The sequence below is a fragment of the Coffea arabica genome, chromosome 8e (assembly GCF_036785885.1).
Source record: "Coffea arabica cultivar ET-39 chromosome 8e, Coffea Arabica ET-39 HiFi, whole genome shotgun sequence".
Lineage (NCBI taxonomy): Eukaryota > Viridiplantae > Streptophyta > Magnoliopsida > Gentianales > Rubiaceae > Coffea > Coffea arabica.
This window is the reverse complement of record NC_092324.1, coordinates 38,317,742-38,338,983: the sequence shown is the minus strand read 5'-3', so window position 1 is coordinate 38,338,983 and position 21,242 is coordinate 38,317,742. Positions and strand designations below refer to the sequence as shown.

The window sequence follows — 21,242 nt, the reverse complement described above, 5'->3', positions numbered from 1 at the left end:
GCATGCATTGCTCTATCAAAAGCTATTTGAGCAATGGTTGCTGATATATGTTGTCAAACAAATCGTCCATATAATGTGCCATCCATAATATCATTATGCAAGTCCTGCTAAACATAAATATTAAAATACATTATTCTATCAAAAGATATTGGAGTAATGGATTCTAATACTCCATTAAAAGATAACCAACATGGCAGTGTAAATACCAAAAGATCAGACAAAGTCTTTACCAGATTCCAGTTCTCTTCTTTAGTTTTGTCTTTAAGGTTGCTCAAAAGCAGTTTTTTGGTGGGTGAAGCTATAGCACTAAACTTATCACCAATTTTATGGGTGGCTGATGTTGATATCGTCACTATCACATCTTCATGTTCACTCTTAGGAAACCGAAGGCTTCTCTTTGAGCTGGCCATTGTAGGGATCAATCTTGTTCTTTGGGCAGTAGAGTCAACAATTTCTTACAGGATGAGTTTTGTAGTTGGTGTGAAGAGTAGTGGGTCAGCTGCTTCCTTTTCCTTGCTGCTTGATCAGTAGTCAATTAAGGGTTGGTAGCAGTATCTACCGAGCTATGCGTCGCTAGAGAAAGGCCCAACACTTCGTCAGTAGCATAGCTTTTAATGATATTATTTCTCCTTTGAGACTATTCCTAAAAAGTGGTCTCGTGGATTTTGAAAAAGTAGCCTATTCTGTATCTTCTGAGATAGTCCCAACTTTCATCGTTGACTGCAATACCCTGCATTAAAATAATTGTAATTAGTTTGAAATATATCTGTCCAAATAAATAGATAGAGTTGTCTAAATATTAGTAACAGATCTGTAGAGCATTATAAGCTTATAAACTAACATTTTCTTCTGATTGTTTCAATTGCAGAGCATTATACTCAATCATCATCTTCTATGCATCTGTGTCATATATGCTACACTCAATGCTTCTTGAGGGATTAGTAATTGTGATTCCAATGTGACACCTTAAATAACATAAGATAAGCAAGTTTTGGTTTGAGAAAGAAATGAACTAGGATACAAATGTGTTTTTAATAGTTTAGAGTGTCAAGGATCACTTGACTTCAACCTCAATGCCTTGCTTGCATGATGGACGTTTGATGATCCATTCAATATCAGCACTAACTGACTTTGAGTTGTTGCTACAAGTAGCGTAGCAAAATTGGTTTCGGTCAGGTATTAGTGCTATATCTCCAGATATCCATGCTGCTCTTTGTTGAGTAAAAAAAGGGAGGGTACTCATATGGTCAGCATGGTCATAGTCTTTTTTAGATTTAAGATGGAGAAGTTATTTCTCAGTTTAGATGACAAGCATAACTCGATACTTACAGTTGCAAATGAAGCCTAAGCATCATGAATGCTCTTAGTATCCTATTGTGTTGGAGGAGGCAAGAGTAGAGTAGCATTTTTATATGCTTTTGCATTTAAGAGCTGTCTGATCTCCTTTTTGTTGATATTGTACCTATACCATATATTTAGTAGACAAACATCTAAGCATTGATAGTGAAAGATTACTAACCTGGAGGGAGTGTAAGCGTGAGTTCTTGGGTTTGAATTCTCTTGTTCATACTAAAAAAAAAAATACTAACCTTAGTAGCTAGAGAGTTGACAAAAGATAGGTTGTAGGTCAATTTACCATTGCCTCAGTAGGAGTTCTTCTTGGACTGGTCAATTAATATAGATTCTAGATAGTCCAATTGTGCTAAAAGATAAATCTGACATGAAAACAAATGTAATGTTAACATAGAGTACTCATAAATTAATCTGATAGGTAGTATATAAATGACTATTAAAGTTTACTAATACTCATTGCTAAAGGAAGTCACTTTCACTTTCATAGCAAATATCATAGGCACACTGCTAACAGTGTTAACAAGTATGGTGCCTTCATCTTCTTGAAAGTCATTTTACAAGATTAAGAGCATGAGTTTTTTTCCTGAGAATAATACAATAGTAATGAGTAAGATGACAGGAACTCTCAACCTAAATGTTAAATGGTATTCCTTGGATTCAACTAGATAATCTTCATTTACAGTAACAAAATCTCTGGTAATAACATCTGGAAATGTTTCTTTGCATGGAAAGGCATGTATCACAAGAGTCTTGACACTTAGATTTTAAAGGAATATGTTAGTGAACATCATAAATAAGAATACTATAATGTTAAAAATGGGAATAACAAATCATTTCTATCAAGATATTACTGGTAAGTGCAGTACCTTATTCAACAAACTTGTGTATATCATAAAACTTGCCAAATTTGAATGAGCATGAAAGTGTAGGAGGAATTGGCTCAATAAATCGTTCTACCAAAGTTTAAGTTGAGAATCCAAGAGAATCCATAATCACTGACTTTGTAGATAGGAGAAACCGTGATAACAGTCACACTAGATATGTAATATCGATGGTATGGTATGAGTATGTTTTTGAACATTCAGAGATAGTTATCATATGCAGCAAGCAAAAACTTGGTTCCCTATTTAGGACAACAATTAGTTGATAATCAAATTAATACTAATATCTACTATTCATGTTTCTATAATTTGAATACATGTATTAATTGATCTAAATTATGAGTTGTCATATATGTGTGTGTGTGTGTGTGAGTTCTAAATTATCAGCTGACTACATACATTTATTTAGATTATATATAATGTGAATAGCATTCATTGTTTACATGGAAACAAAGAGCTCATCCATGAAATGAAGCTTTGGATTAATGTTTGTTTCTTTGTTCATATTGATGGAAACGATAAGATAAATCTGTATCTAGTAGATAACACGTTTGAATGAGATATAGATTATGAGCTATTGGTAGTGGAGTGCTATCTTTAATGGTAGCCAAGAGCAGCAAGTTTGAGAAGCAAAGTTAGCAAGAAAATAAGAAAATGACTGAAATTGTGAGAAGTCATCAAATTAGAGGAAATCAAAGTCTAACGTATCATTATACTATATAAGATTGAGTTTTGGTCAAAGAATAGATTAAATTTCAACCGCATAAGTGGGGGCTTTCTGGAAATGTGAAATGTTGTGTATTAGTTTAAAAGCTTTAAGTACAAGTTAAGGAAGCATGTATTTGGGTATGTTTACTGAAATGACCCCATTGTAATACATTTAAAGTTGTCATTGATGAGCCATCTGGGTATTGATGGAATGTGTAATTAGTGTGCAACCGTTTTTGCATTTTCTACAACTCGTATATGCTTGTGTGTTAGTGTAATTACCGGAATATCCCTTAACTACCAATAATTCCCATTTTCAACTGCATATAACTGTTTGAGATGTTGCTTTGTCTAAAACGTTTGAATGGCAATCAGATTTAGGAAATGAGCCAACGATTTCTCTATCAATGGTAGGAACCCATTTTTCTATCATTTATAATCTGCATTTATGAGCCACAAACGTTGGTCAGTTTATCCTCTTTCAGTTTCAGGAGTTAAGTTTTCCCTTTTTGCTTTTGTCTACAACGATTTGCCTCATCGTTTTCTCTTCCATCCGAGTTCAACTTTGAAATTACCTATTATTTCGTCATTAATTACACCCAATTCAATTGCCGAACCATTGGTATGTTAATGCCTAAACGGTTGATTATCAGTTTCTCCCTATTCGTATTCTAGAATTGAGATAATTCTACCTGACTTCATACTAATCAGCTCAGAATGCTCTTCAGTCTTAGCTACTCCTGGTGGTTCAGCATGAGGTTAGATTTCACCCCCCCTTCCTCAATTTTTCAGTTCCTCCCTTAATTTTGTCGGTGTGTTCTTAGTACTTACAATTAGCGACTCTTATCGTATTGCCTAGCTGCAAGATAGCATTTTTTGCTTTACCTAACCCCAATTGGTCTAGGTTGGTTATAATCTTATAGGTTTGGAGCAACTGCAAGAAAGAACTCTCGGTGGGGATTCTAGAATAAGGTTAGCTTTCTGTGTTGTTCTGCCTTTATGCATTATTAACGACCTTCAATTTGATACAGTTTTATTGTAACGCTGTGTGAATTGATTGATTATATCGTTTATCTTTTCATACTAATTTTTATTTATTCTCACAATGTACTATTGTTTGTTCAATAAAAAAACTTCCTTGTCCACAGGCACCAAACACCCGCGCGATGCGCGGGCACTCCTCCCTAGTCAGTAAAATATATATATGAACATTAAAATATATCAAAGTCCAAATTAAAGGAAGTAAAGTAAAATGAAGTGTTTAGTTACATGTAGAATATATTTTTGTTGGAGAATATTCTTAGTAAAATAGCATTTGTAAGCACAAAAATGGTTAGCTTAATAGTTTAAAAGCTTGTTGAGAGTTAAGTAAAATATTCAAGTTGTGTAACCTATTCATGATTTGATTAATGGATGTGTATTGAATGATCTTGGTGTTAATTATTTAGAAAAGTGAAGTTAATTAAGGAAAATCTTTAAATGTGTGCATTTATATCATAAGTCATGTCTAATTTAAGTGTAAATCATTTGGAAAACTGCTATTAATTTGGAAAAGTGTAAAAAGAAAAAGAAAAGGAGCAGGTAATGTGTGCAATCACAAAATAAATTATGTATAACTTGAGTCTATTAAGAATTGATCAGTGCAACTGATAATACATCATACACATATGATCCTTTTTGTGAGTATATTAATGGATAGGATTTGTATTAAATCCACTATATCTACATGTATATACAGTTTATCCATTTGAATGCAAATCCAGATCAAACCTTAATGAGTTTATAAAAGAAGACCCATATGTACTAAATTATGGATACTCGTGGCCTTTTCTCATGATAGAATATGAATTCTAACTAATATCCCTAGATCAGTTGGTAAGGAAGGAGAATAGTGCCGAATTAAATTGAGTACTACTATTGGAATTGAGTACTAACAAAATTGAGTATTACATTTAATAATGAGCCCCATATATTGTCTTTTTAATTCTCACTTTTTAATCACTTTAATAATAAAGTATATACCTAAGAGTCAGTTACAACAAAGCATTGGATGCTTTAAGATGGAATTCATCGAGCGTATTGTATATGATTCTTTTCAATGATCTGGACCAAAACATTCCATTTCTTTGATTCTTTCTTTATGTCTAACACTTGAGAGATATGCCTAGACATTTTGACTTGCAAGTTCATAGTTGTGTTAATAAAAATCCTCACTAGTCTGAAACATATTTGACTATGATGAGATTAAGAAGGAGAGATTCAGTGAGTTGAATACAAAGTAAGAAGAAAATTTTAATCGTACTTGATTTGTTATCTAGAGTTCAAACTTTTCTAAAACACAACTGATCATGATAAAACTCAAAAGAAGGAATTTAGTCTGTTAAATATGAAGTAAGAATGAATTTTTAGACAACTTTTTTACCAGTTATTGAGAGTTGATATTTCTGTCAAATGTATTTGACCATGGTAATAGTAAGGAGCAATTCGATGAGGTAAATATAGAGTAACAAGTTATTTTTAATTATACTTAAGCAGCTATTGAGATCTAAAATTTCTTTAAAACTTCTTTATACGTAATATTTTTTGTTTGGTCAATTTGAAGAGGAGCAAAATATATTGGTTTTATTAGCAATCTCACAGCGGAAGCTATCTTTGCTTGAGATAGAGTAACATATAATTGACCATAGGAAAATACTAATTCTTTTAGGTATATCCCTACAAAATTGAATGTCTATCCTTGCGCTTTATTTATGGTTATTGCAGAGCACAGGCGAATAGGAAATTGGGTTCTCTTATATGGCGTTGGATAATACTCATCATTTGGTGCTTGCATAGAAATTCTATAAATAAAAACATCTTTGCTAGAAAAATCACCAAATGAAATCCTAGCATGAATGACATTTTTACTCAGGGATATAACTATGAGTCTCATACCATTGCATAATCCTTTAGGAGGATCAATATTTCTCAGAAGGATTATTAGCACATTTGATTTTAACAATAATCTATATGGTGGCAAACCACTAGGAGTTAGGGTATTTAATAGATCAATATACTCAACTTGTTGGTTTTCATTGAGCGTCTCATCATAACTCAAGTACTCAGTTAATTCACCTAGATACTTATCTATGAGAACATTATTTATCTGATTTACAAAGTTATTCTTTGCAGTGAAGATTACCCTCTTCTATGAAAAGGGCACTGTTTTGGAGTGACTACTGAACTCAGGATACACGATATCAATCAACTTTTGAAGAGCATCAATTTCATATGTATAATTGATTAAGATTGAAAATGGGATTTTTACCATGTCATTAGGTTCTGTTTGTAATGTCCCATCTCTAATTCTTAATAGAAATTCACTAAATGAGGGATATGACCAATGTTTTTAAACTCGGACCGGTCAGTGAACCGGAGAGGTGGCCGGTTCGCGGTTCGACCGGTCCGACCGGTCCAACCGGCCGGTTCAAAGGTTCACTTTTTTTTTTTTTTTTTTTTTTTTTTTTTTTTTTTTTTTTAGTGTTAAGTACTAAGCAGGTTTCATTCTACACTTGAACTTTACCAACATAACTTAATTTAAGTTATGATAATAATAAATTTTCTAAAAGTTATACATAAAACATGGAATGATAAATATCATTAAAATATCATAATTCACCATAAGTTTTCATAAATTCATTATAAACATAAATAGATACAATCCAAATGTTCACCAATTATCACAAATAAAAACACAAAAAATAAATAAATTAAATATTGAAATTCTTTTACAACCCTTAAAAAAATCCATAAAAGAGTTCAAGTTAAGACAAACTATTTGAATAGCAAACTTTTATCAGTGGCATGATAAGCAACCACACCACCTTCACAATTTCATCAACTTAAGCTGAAAAAGTTAAAATTTTATTATAAAAATATAAATCTAATTGCTCAAACTAAAAAAAACTAAAAATTTTTGAAAAACAAATATACAGTTAAACACATAAAAAATTAATTGCTACTAAACATTACTAATTAACATGTTATATTAAATTCAATGATCCTATACCATTAATTATTTTAAATTCAATTATCAATAGCTTCGATTATGTGCCAACTACCATATTTTTGACCAGCCCAATGTTATTATTTGTAATTCCTACCCAATTCCTACACGGATGTGCACTACTTTTGCAAAAATTTCATCCTTAATTAATCGAATAAAAATAAAACAAAAATGAGGGAAACATATGAAAATTGAGGGGAAAAAGAAGAAAATGCAAAAAATCAACTAAAGATAATAATATAGAAAAAAAAACCTTGAAAAGAAAAAAATTAAACTTACTAAGATGTTGGAAAACAAGAAAAGTTGAAATTTTCAATTTGTTTACAATTTGCTAAAGATAATAACCTGATAATAATGGTGAAGACTTGAGAAAATCTTGTTGTGGATATTTGGGTTAAAAATGGTTAAGAAGAAAAAATTGAAAAAAAAATAAAGAGAAGAACTTGATGTTTTAATATATTTTTTAGTTAAGTAGAATTCTCAACTAACTTAACTACAGTCTAGCGGTGAGATTGTCATATCCAAACTTGGAGACCCAGGTTCGAATCTTAGCTACACCATTCTTGATATTTTATTGAAGAATTTAAAAAACCGCCGGTTCACGGTTCTTAACGGTTCGCACGGTTCGTCCGGGTTTCAACGGTTCTCCATGAACTTCCGGCTTTAGCATTAGACCGGACCGGTGACATGGCCGGTTCGCGGTCCAACCGGTCGAACCGGCCGGTCCGGTCCGGTTCTGAAAACATTGGATATGACTTGACTCTCATATTTTCACTCAAATTGAGTTTCTCAAGTTTCTGCCATAATGGAGAATTTATTGAACACGAATCTATCATTTTATTTTTTGTTCCTTTTTGAACAAATGGAAGTGTTTGTCTAAAGTCACCTCCTAGAACAACTACTTTTCCCCCAAAAATATCTTTTGAATCCATTAGGTCATCTAAGAGATGATCCAAAACTTCAATAGTAGCTCTCTTACACATAGGCACTTGATCCCAAATGATTGGTTTTATTTTCTTTAATAATCAATCTTAAAAAGTTTTGTTTACTAATTTTACAAGGTATATTATCGTAAACATCTATGGAAATTTTAAAATGGGATTGTACAGTCCTTCCACTAAGTGAAATAGAAGTTGTGATTCCCAACATAGCATTTGTGAGTGCTAGAAATTCTCTTATTCTTACATCTGCTAGAAGGGTTTTATAGAGAAATGGTTTTCCCATACCGCCTGGATCATCTATAAAAAAGGCGCGGTGTTTGTAATTTATGGTCATGCATCTGAGCAACAAAATGTATCTAAATACTAAACTGTTTAAAGATGAAATTCCTTACCAAGCTTTTAGTTTAATTGTGAAATTTACAAGTTATCTCTGTATCATTTACGCAGGTTTTAAGGATGAAAAGTTTGGTTATTTTCAGTTTATTTTCTAATATTAATCCCATCTTCTTTTTGAAACATTTCATTTGATAGGGTTAGTCTCATAAGAGAGGCAGCTTGAGAAGATATGCTTCAAATTGGATACGCATTATCAAACCTGCAGATCGGGGTTTAGCTTGGTTTGTGCTAAAGCCATCCAATCAGTTTGAGTAAAAAATATTGATTCTAAAATTAAACTACTCCAGAATTGGTTCATTTCTTCAGTAGTCAATTACTAATTTTAGACACAACTTTTTCACTAAGTTAGCTTAGGCAATTAGCATACATCTACATACTACCTGAACTTTTGTGGAATGCCCGGGCCTTACAAAAGATTGCATGATTTCTTTGTAAGGACGCAAAACAAAGTTTAGAGCCAACTTGTAAGGCACTGTTGCTAAATTCAATAGAAACATATGAAGGGATGAAAACATCTTGTTTACTTTTTTTTTTTCTATGCTTAGATTCTAGCTTTCGATATGGACCTTTTCAATCAATGATAAGATGCGTTCAATCTCTTTTTCTTTTGTCATATATTTGCAACCTTCTGAAATATATGGTTAAGAAACAACCTAGAATAAGCATAGATTTCTGTAACAATGGTAAAAACCTAAATTTCTCCATCCTTAGTTTGGAAGAACAACAAATGTAAATGGTGTCGTGCCCTATTTTTCACGATGAAAAAGGATTTTACAAAAATGTGCTTTTATTTTTTACAAAATAAAATAAGTGAAAAAGGACCTAAAATGGGACTTTAAAAAAGGTGATAGTTTAGGCCCAAAATTTAGTCTAAAAAGGGTTGTTAAGAAAATAGGAATCGTCATTTGGTATTGAGTTTAGATGTATCAAGTCACCCAAAAATATTTTTAACAAAATAAAAATGAAATAAAACCCATTTCGACAACTCTCGATCTTTGAAAATAAGCGAAAATGAATTCGGGAGTCACGGTTGAAGAAAGAGAAGGCAAAGGTTTAATCGGTTCAAACCTACAGTACCCTTTCAACCTAATCTAAACTAGTTGCGAGATTTAGTCAAAATTTTATTAATCTAACCTATAAATTTATCACATTTAGATGCTTCCTATATGGATGCAAACTTAAATTTAAAAAAGATATCGAAAGGCACAAGATGTCCATTCAAGGTTTAATTGGTACCAATCGCATTAATTGCGAAGTCCAAAATAATCTCTTGAAAGGGTCACGAGCATGCAAAGATGAAATTCGAAGAAAAGGAAATTAAATTATATATATATATATAGGTATAAGTGATCAAAGAAAAAGAAATGCAATATAATAGGTACGAGGGACAAAAACTCGTGACACAATTGTCTTTCTTATAGGATGATTAATGGAGTATTTAAGTTAAAAAGCTATAATTGTCCATTTCCTATATTAGAAAAGCGACTCTTCTAGCCTAGATAAGCGAATGAACTAACTTGTTTTCTAATCTTCTAAATGAGATGCAATTCTAAATGTTATGATTCATACATATAGAGGGCAAGGGAATAATATATGAGGAAATATCATGCATATGAGAAAAATGGCCTAAAATAGGAAAAATGCCAGAAAATGTATTGAATGACACACAAAAGATGAATCTAACGCGTGGAGGACATAAGGATCTAGCGTTGGACTAGACCATTTCTAGAAATTCTCACTAGTATTGGGCTAACCAAGAAGTGGAGGGAGAAATCACAGCTAGTGTTAGACTAATGTGGTGACGTTATGCATTCATAATACATAATAAAACAAATAAAACATGAATTAAAATAAGTAAATATTTAAGGGCATATAGCACATAACATATAAGCATAATATTTAGATACAAAAATCCTAAGAAAAGTGAGTAAAACGCATAAGCACATAAACACATAAACACGCAAAACCTATCTATTACAATGGGAGACCTAACTACAATCTAAAATGGGGGGAAATATAATAAAATAAATTTATTTATCCTGTCTATTACATTGGCCTATCTAGTTACAATTTTTACAAAATATTATCTATCTATTACATCTTGAGGTATTTAAGTACCTCCCAAATAATTCTAAAATTAACTAAACAAATATTAACAATTTTGAATAAATATTTAAATTAAATAAATAACAAAACATGTAGAAACATATAAACATATAGGAGTACGTAGGAGTACATAAGAATATATAATTGAAATTTAAAGGATAATAGGGGTACTTTTCTTTTGAAGTGGTGGCTAAATGAGGTAAAGTTACCTATTTATACTCAAAATCAACAAAAAGATCATGACACCAATTTAATTGGAAATAATAATAATAATAATAATAATAAATGTACTAGATTCACATTAATATGTCAAACATAAAGAAACTTAAGAACATCTAAAAATTACAAGTTGAATATACTCAAGAGTAATATAATTAGCTATTAAAGAAAAAAAATCACAATAAAGAAAATAAAAAAGACACTATGGACTTAATTGCAAAAAAAAGAAAATTTTTAGGATCAAAATATAATTTTTTAAAAGTTTAGGAGTCAAAATTAAATTAAGATAAAGTTTAGGGGCCAAAATATAATTAAATTAAGGACCAAAGTGAAAGAAACTTAAAATGTTTGGGTCACAATAAAATTATTTAAAAGATTAGGGTCTAGATTGCAACATTCAATTTCTGATTTGGCAAAATATCAAGAAACAAAAATTGGGCCTTTTTTTTTTAATATGGTCAGCTGGACTACTCTGTAGCCCAAAAGATAACGCAGACCAATTTATAAAAAAATACAAAAAAGTTCAAAGAAAATTTAAACAAAATTACATATAATAAAATGTTGGGCTTATCTCCAAAAATCCAACCACAAACCCAACGAAAATAAGCCATGAGCCCACTAGAAATAAAAAAAAAAAGTCCAACATTTTTCTTTCCTTTTTCTTTCTTTTTCTTCTTCTTCTTCTTCATTTCTCTCTTCTTCTTCTTTCCCAAGAAGGCAGAAGCTTCAGCCAACGATCATGGCTGACACCAGTGACAGCGCCATCGCTGGACGACCTCCAGCCGCTGATTGCCGACGACCTCTCCGATAACAGAAATTCACCAAAATACACCCTCCAACTAAATTTTTTGCGTAGAATCTGTTTTTGGACTTAGTTTTTGCAAAAAACAAATGGAAAGTAGCAAAATTGACAAAAAATAGTCTAATTTTTATTTTTTAAAACCACTCTGATCACCATTAAAATTCATAAAATATATACCAATACAACCCTTATGGATTTTAGGGCGCAACTATGACCTTAGTTTGGTAAAAAAAAAAAAAAAAAAACAACAAAATGATACATTAAAGCAAAACAGCCCAAAAATGAAAAAAAATATTTCAATGCTTTTAACGCTCAAAAACTCCAAAAATTTGAATCACCAAATATTTTTCAGGCCACATACTAGCTATAACCATCCATTTTAATGAAAATGTCCACAAAAACTCTCTCCTTTAACTTAATCTTCATTTAGGCATTTTACCAAACACTCAGCATACATACACAAAATCATTTTCCTTTCCTAAATCTTGTTTATAACTTAGTCCCAAATTTCAACAACATAATAACAACAACAAAACCAGCAAAAACAAGAGAAATTAAACAATTAAAACATGGGTTTAACATGATTAACAAAGCTGGAAAATACCTCAATGTGAGCAAGAGTTTCTCAGTCAAAGTTTTTGAAGGAATTCCTAGGTTTCAACCCTTTGTTGCTTGCTTTATTGTGTTTAATTTGTGTATGGGTGTGTTGTGTGAATTGAAAGAAAAGAGAGGGATAGAGCCGAGAGAGCGAGGGAGAGTTTTGAGTGGGAGCGTTTGTGATAGTGTTTGAGAGTTGAGAGAACCGATTGAGAGAGCCGAGGGGAATTTTTTTTTTTTGTGTCGTTAGAGTTGTTAGGTTGTGTCTTGTCCTCTTGAACCAAAAAAAAAAGGAAAAAAAATTGAGAGAGAGAGAGAGAGAGCCGAGAGTTGAGAGATTCAGGGAGAGGGTTGGAGTTGTTATTGTGTCAGTGTGTTGAGAGAGAGAGGAAAAAAAAGACCAAGAGAGTGGGGAGTTAGTGAAGGGATTAGGTTGGAAAATGATGGCTTTGTTTGGACTGATAATATTTTGTTTTTTATATTCCGGAACAGTAAATTCACAATATTTTACAACTTTTCTTGACCGAATAATGCATCCAACTTTTTCAGACCCAAAACAGTAAAGCGCTTGAAAATTTTTCAGACCGTTGTCTTGTGTCAGGGAGAAGCCGACAAATTGGCCTAGTCCTTTACTCTTCTTCTTTACTCCCCCTCTTCATCACCCCCAACCTCTACTGACATATCATTTATCTCAGCCGGTGGGTTTAGTAATTGTTCCGCCAAGCAAATGACCAGCAATTTGTGAAGTTTGCATTAACAAGAAGAACGGATCTGCATTAAAGCTGTCAAATTGGCTTCGATTAAGCTTCAGCAGCGACACCAGCGGCTGTTGCCGGCGCTGATGCTTTCTATCTAGCCCCTACTATATTGTGTGCGTGGCTTCCAAATTTTGAGCCTCAAGGTACGTTTTCCCCCATTCTTGCAGATGAATATGGGATTTTTTCTTTCAAATTTCTTCTGATCCATTCCAGTTTGCCATTATGTTAAGAAGCAAATGGGTATGTAGTGCCCGAGTCCTCTCTGTATTCTGTAATTAGCGTTCGGTAGCTCCACTGGCAAAATTAGCTTCCCTGCACAATCTGAAAATTGTGTAAACACAAATATGCAGCAGTATTTGATTCGTCAATTTCTTTCACAGCGGCGGCCAATTCTTAACTCATTTTATTTATGAATTGGTATTTAATTCTTTATGCAAAAATTTTACTCCTCCTAACATGCACAATTTCAATCTCGGATATAAAAGATGAATTCACGTGCCTCCATTTTAAATTTACACTTTCGACTCTCAATTTCATTTTCTAGTTAATACTAATGGTATGAGTCATTGCTGCGTTAACGGTATGAATTTAGACAGTAGGAACGTGAATTTAGGACTTTGTCTCAATATTTTATTATAGAACTAGTACACTGATCCCTTTTTTATGGATAAAAAAAATTGGTTTCTTTTACCTAGTTGATACCATCTCAAACTAGGTGGAAACATCAAAAACTCGTAAGACTTGTTGAAATCCAAATTCTAAGTCTACCATCCAGCAGAGAAGATGCAGTGGTTCTTTTGTCCAGGCTCCAAGAAGAAATCCTGTGGAACTGCAGCCTGTCTTCTTTGTTGCACAAAATGTAACCTCAGATGATAATTTCATTCCTTAATTTCTACACAAAAAAAATTACCATGCTCCATTTCCTTGAAGCCTTGATGTAGTACTATTTAAATTCTTGGCATGGAAAACTGTGGATAGATACTGAAGTGTAAGTTATATCTGTTTCACATTCATGATTCAAATTTATTCTCTTCACATTGCTGACCTGACAATGTCTAATAGAGTAAAATAATACCCAAAAAAAGTGGCCATTTTTCGCCAGTTACCAGGTATGTGGGACAAAAGAAGGCCAGTTTAAAGGGGCCAATTGCTTTAAAAATGTTCCCTAGCTTTTTGCTGCATAACGAAAAGTATTATAGAATGCCAGGATGGAGGAGCACTCTTGGTTTAAATTTCTTTCTAAGGTATATATGCCATAACAAATTTGTCCTAATTCCAAGTTGCATGACATATTTGAAATAAATCTAAATTTACATAAGAAAGTAAGTTCTCAATGCTTCTACTGCAATACAATCTGATAATATATGAAACTTGTGATCTCAATACAATCTATAACAAGTGTGGCCTTCCTTTTATTTTTATTTTTTTTTTGGATATGTAACATATATGTCTTGTTATCCAAGATTATTTGCACACTTGTAAAAAAACATATTAATATGTTAAAGGTAGACAGAAATGATAGAAGTATAGAACCATCCCCAAGTCCTTTGTTGTGAATCATCTGATTCAGCTCCTAAACATAAGTGAAGTGTCATTACTAGAGCATCCCAAGCGCAGTTGACGCAAAGGGTTATTGCCCAGGTTAATCCATGTAGCTGCATTTTGGATCCTAAGTTTCTTGATTTTTACCTTTCTATGTAGTCCACGATGTAGAGTCTGCTGTCTCTGTCCAATTAAAGGCATCATAATAGGCTTGCTGGTATGTTAAAGGTTTTACTACGAACTATTTGTCACCAAATTCTCATTTTTGCTGCCTTTTTTTTTTAAAGCAGCCAGTTGGTGTGTGGCTCTTAGGTTCTGCCATTTTTCGTTGTATCCTGGTTTATATGCCACATAAGCGTCGTCGAGTACGTAAGAGTAGCGGTAAGAGCTTCCTCGACATATAATTTTGGTTTCAGTTGCTATTATTTTCAGTTTCTATCCATTCGTTAATGATCTCATAATATGTTCACCCAAAAATTGTGCACTTGGGCTTGCTGACAGCTTTGAATGCCTATTTGTCTTCATTAATGGAACCAAATTTACTACCATTGCGTATATTTCACTTTCATGCAGTCCAGCAAGCACATTCCGAGAGCGGTTCAAACGATTTGGCTGCTTGTGCGAGAAACTATTTCGTAAAGGTATGCAAGCGGTTCCTACTATGAAGTACCAGCACCCACTTGTCTCTATTATGTGTTTCCTTGTACAATCTAAATGTTATTTACTATGGATTATTCTGGTTTATTGCATTAGATGAATGATGAATCTGAAGTGGCCGATTGGAAAAATCACCCTACGCTTGAGTCAACTTTCGTTGCAACACTTGTAGAGTGGCACAGGAATGGTGCTTGGGACAAGCACCAAAAGGGGAGGTCAAACTGGCACCATCTTAGCCTACACATGAACGACAAGTGCCACGTCAATTTGAGGTGGGAACAGTACCGTTCAAAATTCTATAGGTTGGAATCCGAGTGGAAGTGTTTCGTCCGCTTATCGGGGATGTCCCAAACCACGGCTGAGACGGGAGTTGGGTTTAATTCAGAGCTTCTATGCTTTCAGGCTACGAAGGAAAAATGGAGCGCTCTAAAGCGGGTAAACTTCTTCTATGTCTCTATTAATTGTATCTCAAAATGCCCTTAGGCTTCGATAGATATGTTTCCCTGTGTGTTTATGTGATATATTATGGAATATTGAGTCGTCACTGCTTCAGGGTCGCTGAAACTTTGACTTATGTAATATTTGGTCTAGTGTTTGATGACTTTCATTGCTGCCGCACTAGGTTGATAGTATTGATGTGCACTTTAAGGCTTCCCTCCTATGTTTGGAGGCTGCTTTATTAATCTTGTAGAGTACTATTGCCCCCTAAATGTAATTGAGAGGGGAGGACAAATTCCTATGCATTGATTAGGTTGGTACAGTAATAATTTAAGGTGATTATTGGCCTGTTCTGTGTAATTTAATTGTGGCCGACTTATGCTTCATTGTTGGCCTACGTATCTGATACTACTGGCTTGGATTGACTGCTGTGTAATGCTATAGGTATATGTCTTTCATTTCTGGCCTTATCACGATTGATTGCTGGCCTGGTGATGTGTAATCTCTTTATTTGAAATAACAGCTTAGTAGTACACAGCAAGAATGCTTTTTATATAAACCGTATCAGCTTGTCCAGTTGAACTAGTTGGCATTTCACATGGATTGCAGGAAAACAAATTCTATGGGAGGTTCAAAGAAGGCCGCAGCTGCGGTTGCTTCTATGAATTGGGAGAAATTCTAGAGAGCTGAACAGCCACCGGAAAGCATGCCTATTCGTCTGCTCAGAGTGATGTCCACCACTCTCTTTATTCTGCTGAAAAGACCACCGCGGCCGCATCAAGGCATAAGAGGAAGGCAAAGGTTGATGGACCAACCTCAGACTTTTGGGGGGAGGATGTTTACATTCCAGTGCGGGATGAAGAAGTCGAATTCGTTGCTAGTACGCCGGGTAAACGCCCAGTATCGAGTCGGGGGACATCATCCTACGATGGTTCAAGGAGCACTAAGTCTCAGAAGACCAGGGAAGCTCTACGATACGCAGCAACGAACATCGGCAAGCTGTCTTAGATCAAAATTGAGGAAAACACTAGACGAAATGACTGGTGCGTAGCGGCGCTAAAAGTTTGGGACAAATGCTACCCAAGACATGAGCCCGTTGAACTGTGGTCCCGGAAACGTCTTGCTTGCATGAAAGAGTTTGAAAATTCCGAGAGGTGGTGCCACATGTTTCTCCAGTCGGATGAAGGCTTCCAGTATTGGTATGCTGATACCATTCTTGATCCGAAATAGTTGCTGCATAGGCAACTATAACTGGAGTTTCGTTTATGGTGCCTTACTGGACATCAAATGGAAATTTGGCTGGGTTCTATAACTGTGTCTTGGAGGACCAATTTTGGATTGCTTGTCTATGACTAAAAATTCCCAGTCTTGCGGATATTATATGTACTTTGCTTGACAATTGACTTAGACTTGGATTAGGTCTGTATTTGAGACACTAACTTTCCTGCGGCTTATGAACATTCTGTATTGCTTCGTTTTGAATGCCTATTTGTCTTCACTTTCTTCATTTATGTGGAATTTTCTTCATTTTCTTCAATTATATTAGCTATTAAAAATGTTAGATAGTTTCTTTATGCGCAGGAAGTCTGGATGGCCCCTTAGTTGATTGGCATTGGTTTATTGGCCAATTGATTAATGCTGGCTTTAGTGGTTATTTAAATGCTAGCTATTTAAATGCTGGTTATTTAAATGCTGGCTACTCTTGTGGTTATTTAAATGCTAGCTTTAGTACAGCTCTCACGTTCTGGTTCGTTTCTTATTGTTGTGAATCAAAAGCAAGCATTTGTATATATGTATATATATAGGACCAATATTTATAAATATAAAGTTCCTATGCCTTAACATCTCTACGCAGCTGTATGTATAAAGTTTGTACATTTACAAAAGATAGATTCCAGCCGGGATTTCAATTCAATGTGACTACAATGGTGCCTTACTGACACCCACTAACTGACAACTCTTTTTTTCAAATAGCATATGACACTACTCCTCTCATTCAAATACTACAGGCCCACGCCTGAACATGCGGGCAGCATTTCACATGGACTACTACTATGCTAGATTCTTTTCCTTCTTTTGATTGCTGGGGGATATTGCGGTGCTTGGCCGATAGCTTATTTGCAGGAAACGGCACATGGGTAACACAGTAGTTCACGGGATATTCGGACACGCCTTTAACATATTCAATGGCCCCTTTAAGTAAAAATCACTGCTGTCTTCGCGTGCTTATTTGTCCGAGCATCAGTGATCTATCAATCAAAAATAAGCTACGGACATGCAATGCATTATTTGGCTGCAGCTTTTTTTTTTATGAACAAGTGGCTGCAGCTATTTCACCATGTCTACAGTCGGTAGATGAAATTGGTTGGTTTCCATGAGAGCTGTCAAATTTCTATAAAGCCATAAGTTCATCAGTGTCTACAAGACTTCCTATATCGAACTACTAGCTTCAGAAACCGAGGCAGTGTTGAAGCCATAGGCATTCTGGTACATCCCCGGCCTTATTGCTCTTGTAACTAGCGCTTGCCATAGCCCAGGTTATATCTCTCATTTATAATGTTATATCTCTTATTTTGGGAATTACAAGAATATGTGAGTCTCAAAATAATGTGTTTTTTATATAAAGTTCCTACCTCATTCCCGTCCATATTATATACTTATTTTGAGCATATCTTTGTTAAAAATTCCCTAGTGAACTACCAATATGTTGCTTCCATTAGTATGTTAGTTATTTTAGTAACTGTTTGTATAAATGTAAATCTTCCAACCAAGCTACCTCTAGTCTTAATTACGAAATTTTGAATGTAGTACATATATACATACATATATATATGTATATGCAACTGTTGGTATATTATGAGTTGATATATTAGCTAAGGTATAGTAGCTAAGCTATTAAAACTATTACATTTGGTATATTACTGTAAAAACTAGTTGTGCTTATTTTTACTATTAAAAAATATTAGAATAATGGTATATTAGGTAAGCTCTTAAAAATATTAGCTAAGGTATATTACTATATCAATTACTTTTGCTTATTTTTACTTTTAAAAAATATTACCTAAGGTATATTAGGTAAGCTATCTTTTAATAGTAAAAATTACTTTTGGTTATTTTTACTATTAAAAACTATCAATCAAGGTGTATTAGCTAAGCTATTAAAAATATTAGCTAAGCTATCTTTTACTATAAAAATTACTTTTGGTTATTTTTACTATTAAAAACTATTAGCCCAATCGTATATTAGCTAAGCTAAGATATATTACCTAAGCTATTAAAAATATCTTGCTAAGGTATATTACTATAAAAACGGGACTTTGGTTATTTTTACTATTAAAACATATTAGCCCAGTGGTATATTAGCTAAGCTATTAAAAATATTAGCTAAGGTATATTACTATAACAATCAGTTTTGGTTTTTTCTACTATTAAAAAATATTAGCTAAGGTATATTACCTAAGCTAGGGTGTATTACATTTCTAAACTCTTAAAAATATTAGCTAAACTAGACAAATTTATTAGCAACAGGTATATTAGCTAGGCAATAGGTATGTTACTGCATGAAATTTGTTGATGTTATAGCTAACTTTGGAGTCATCCGTTCAATAGATTAGCTAAAGTTTCGTTTGGACAGGTGGTGTACCAGATTTCATAGGCAGCCAAAATACAAATATGGATAACAGTTGGAATACTTGGGGATCGTCTTCGAATAATGCTGATGATGATGACGACGACTGGCAACTCATCCAATGGGCGATGGTTATTCTATTCAACCCTGTGGCTGAACGTCTAGTAGGATATATATTGCCTCTACCATGCAGAAATAGCATGCTATCTGGCCGCGCGTATGTGCACGAAGTGATTAATGGTCATCCTGCAAGAGTACTTGAGAACTGTAGAATAACGGTGGATAACTTCATGCGCTTATGTGACATTCTTGTGAGTGGAGGATATGTACCGCAAAATCCCCAGAAAAGAGTCCTCATAGAGGAAGTAGTGTGCATGACATTAGTTATGTTAAGCCACAATCATCGAATGCGGTGCCTGGCTGAACGATTCCAACATTCCCCGGAGACCATCTGCCGGAACATTCATGAGGTGTTACGGGGGCTTTGTGAGTTGGGAAAAATTCTCATTCGTCCAAGAGGACAGAACGAAGTGCATCCTAAGATTTACACTGATCGGAGATTTGCCCAGTGGTTTACGGTAAAGTAGTATAAAGTATTGCTTACCCTTTGGTTCCAACATGCTGTGCATTAATATCCAATGATCGTGTCAAATTTCATTATGCATTTACCAACTAACTAGCTTATCAAATGTTCAAGAATGCTGTAGGTACATTAGATGGTACACATGTTCCAGCACATCCGCCACTTGGACAGCAAGCGGCGTACACGAATAGGCATGGACAAGCAACTCAAAATGTACTAGCCATTTGTGATTTTGATATGCGCTTTTCATATATTTATGCTGGTTGGGAAGGAAGCGCCCATGATGCACGTGTCTTGGACGGAGCACTAACAGGACCTACACATTTTCCGATGCCCCCTCCAGGTGCATGACAATATTTTTATAAATTTTTGTCCAATTATGTGCTTGCCACTGTATGTGAGTGAATGACTAAAGAAATCGTAGTGTGTACTTACTTATTTTTTACCTTTATTCCACTTTATTTTGTAGGAAAATACTACCTTGTGGACTCGGCATATAGAAATGTTCCTAGATTTCTTGTACCTTATCGTGGAACACCTCGACAACCTGCACAGGGTCGGCGTGGGTGTTCCTCCCCGAAGCAACTTTTCAATACTCGTCACTCATCACTTAGAAATGTAATTGAGAGATGCTTTGGGGTGCTTAAAAGGAGATTCACCATCCTACGCGGTCCTGTACCTAATTTTTATATGAGTACACAAATAAATGTGGTGATAGCTTGCTGCACTCTACACAATTTCATACGGGACGAATTACCAGATGATGACATATTCAATGATCATGAGCAAGAGATGGATATCGAAGGAGAAGGTGGGGTCCCGCCAATGCCAGAAATTCAACCCCTAAGTGCCTCGCAAGAAGAGGTCAATGAATGGCATGAAATGAGAGATGCAATGGCAAACGGAATGTGGAATGCGTATCGGAGTGCGAGGCGAGGGTGAGGGATTAGAAGCGAATGACTACTGTGTGTTACTACTAGTGTGATGCGAATAAGGTTAATCCAAGTACTACTGCATCATTTTAAATTCCGCAAAATTTGCTTGTTTGTGTCATGTCTGTATGTTTCCTAATTCCTTTATGCTTGCTTCACAAGTGTGAGACCACGTCTCTGTATTGAAAGTACTGTAATCTATATTTAATTTGGTATATCATAATTTTATGAAGAACTATTTCGTCGCCACAAAATAAAATCACATAATATCAACTTTCATTCAAAGAGGTTACAATTTGAGGTGAATAATGTGATATAACCAAAAAAGCGGTGTTTAGAAAAAATTTAATACTTGCAGAATAGAATATATATTATCCAAACGCGAATCCTATATTGTATTCTCATTAAATCGACTATCCATACGGGATTGAGTTATTCTTATTCGGTCAGACTATTTGACCGAATAATCACAAATTATTCAATGGAATACTCATAATCCATACACAACCGATGATTTTTTATACGAAATGAAAAGAAAAAGCCATGGTATAAAATGCTAGTTTCTACCAAATGAAAAGAAATATCAATGGGATAAAATGATAGATTTTTACCAAATGAAAAGAAGGATCAATGAAAAATTGGGTGTAAAAAATGGA

The 21,242-nt window shown here is 34.2% G+C and overlaps 1 protein-coding gene across 1 annotated transcript; it reads left to right on the top strand.

The window, feature by feature from the left end:
• The first annotated feature begins 19,115 nt into the window (after window positions 1-19,115).
• Window positions 19,116-20,824, top strand: LOC113704744 (uncharacterized). Its single transcript, XM_027226618.2, has 3 exons — window positions 19,116-19,649; window positions 19,769-19,997; window positions 20,124-20,824. The coding sequence occupies exons 1-3, from the start codon at window positions 19,116-19,118 to the stop codon at window positions 20,594-20,596; spliced, it is 1,236 nt and encodes a 411-aa protein (XP_027082419.1). The 3' UTR covers window positions 20,597-20,824.
• Window positions 20,825-21,242: the final 418 nt, after the last annotated feature.

Bases quoted from the DNA above. Each gene is read 5' to 3' on its own strand.
- LOC113704744 (XM_027226618.2), top strand. From the start codon at position 19,116: ATGGATAACAGTTGGAATACTTGGGGATCGTCTTCGAATAATGCTGAT. The intron at 19,650-19,768 runs GTAAAGTAGTAT...CAAATGTTCAAG, and splicing joins GATTTGCCCAGTGGTTTACG to AATGCTGTAGGTACATTAGA. The intron at 19,998-20,123 runs GTGCATGACAAT...TTTATTTTGTAG, and splicing joins TTTTCCGATGCCCCCTCCAG to GAAAATACTACCTTGTGGAC.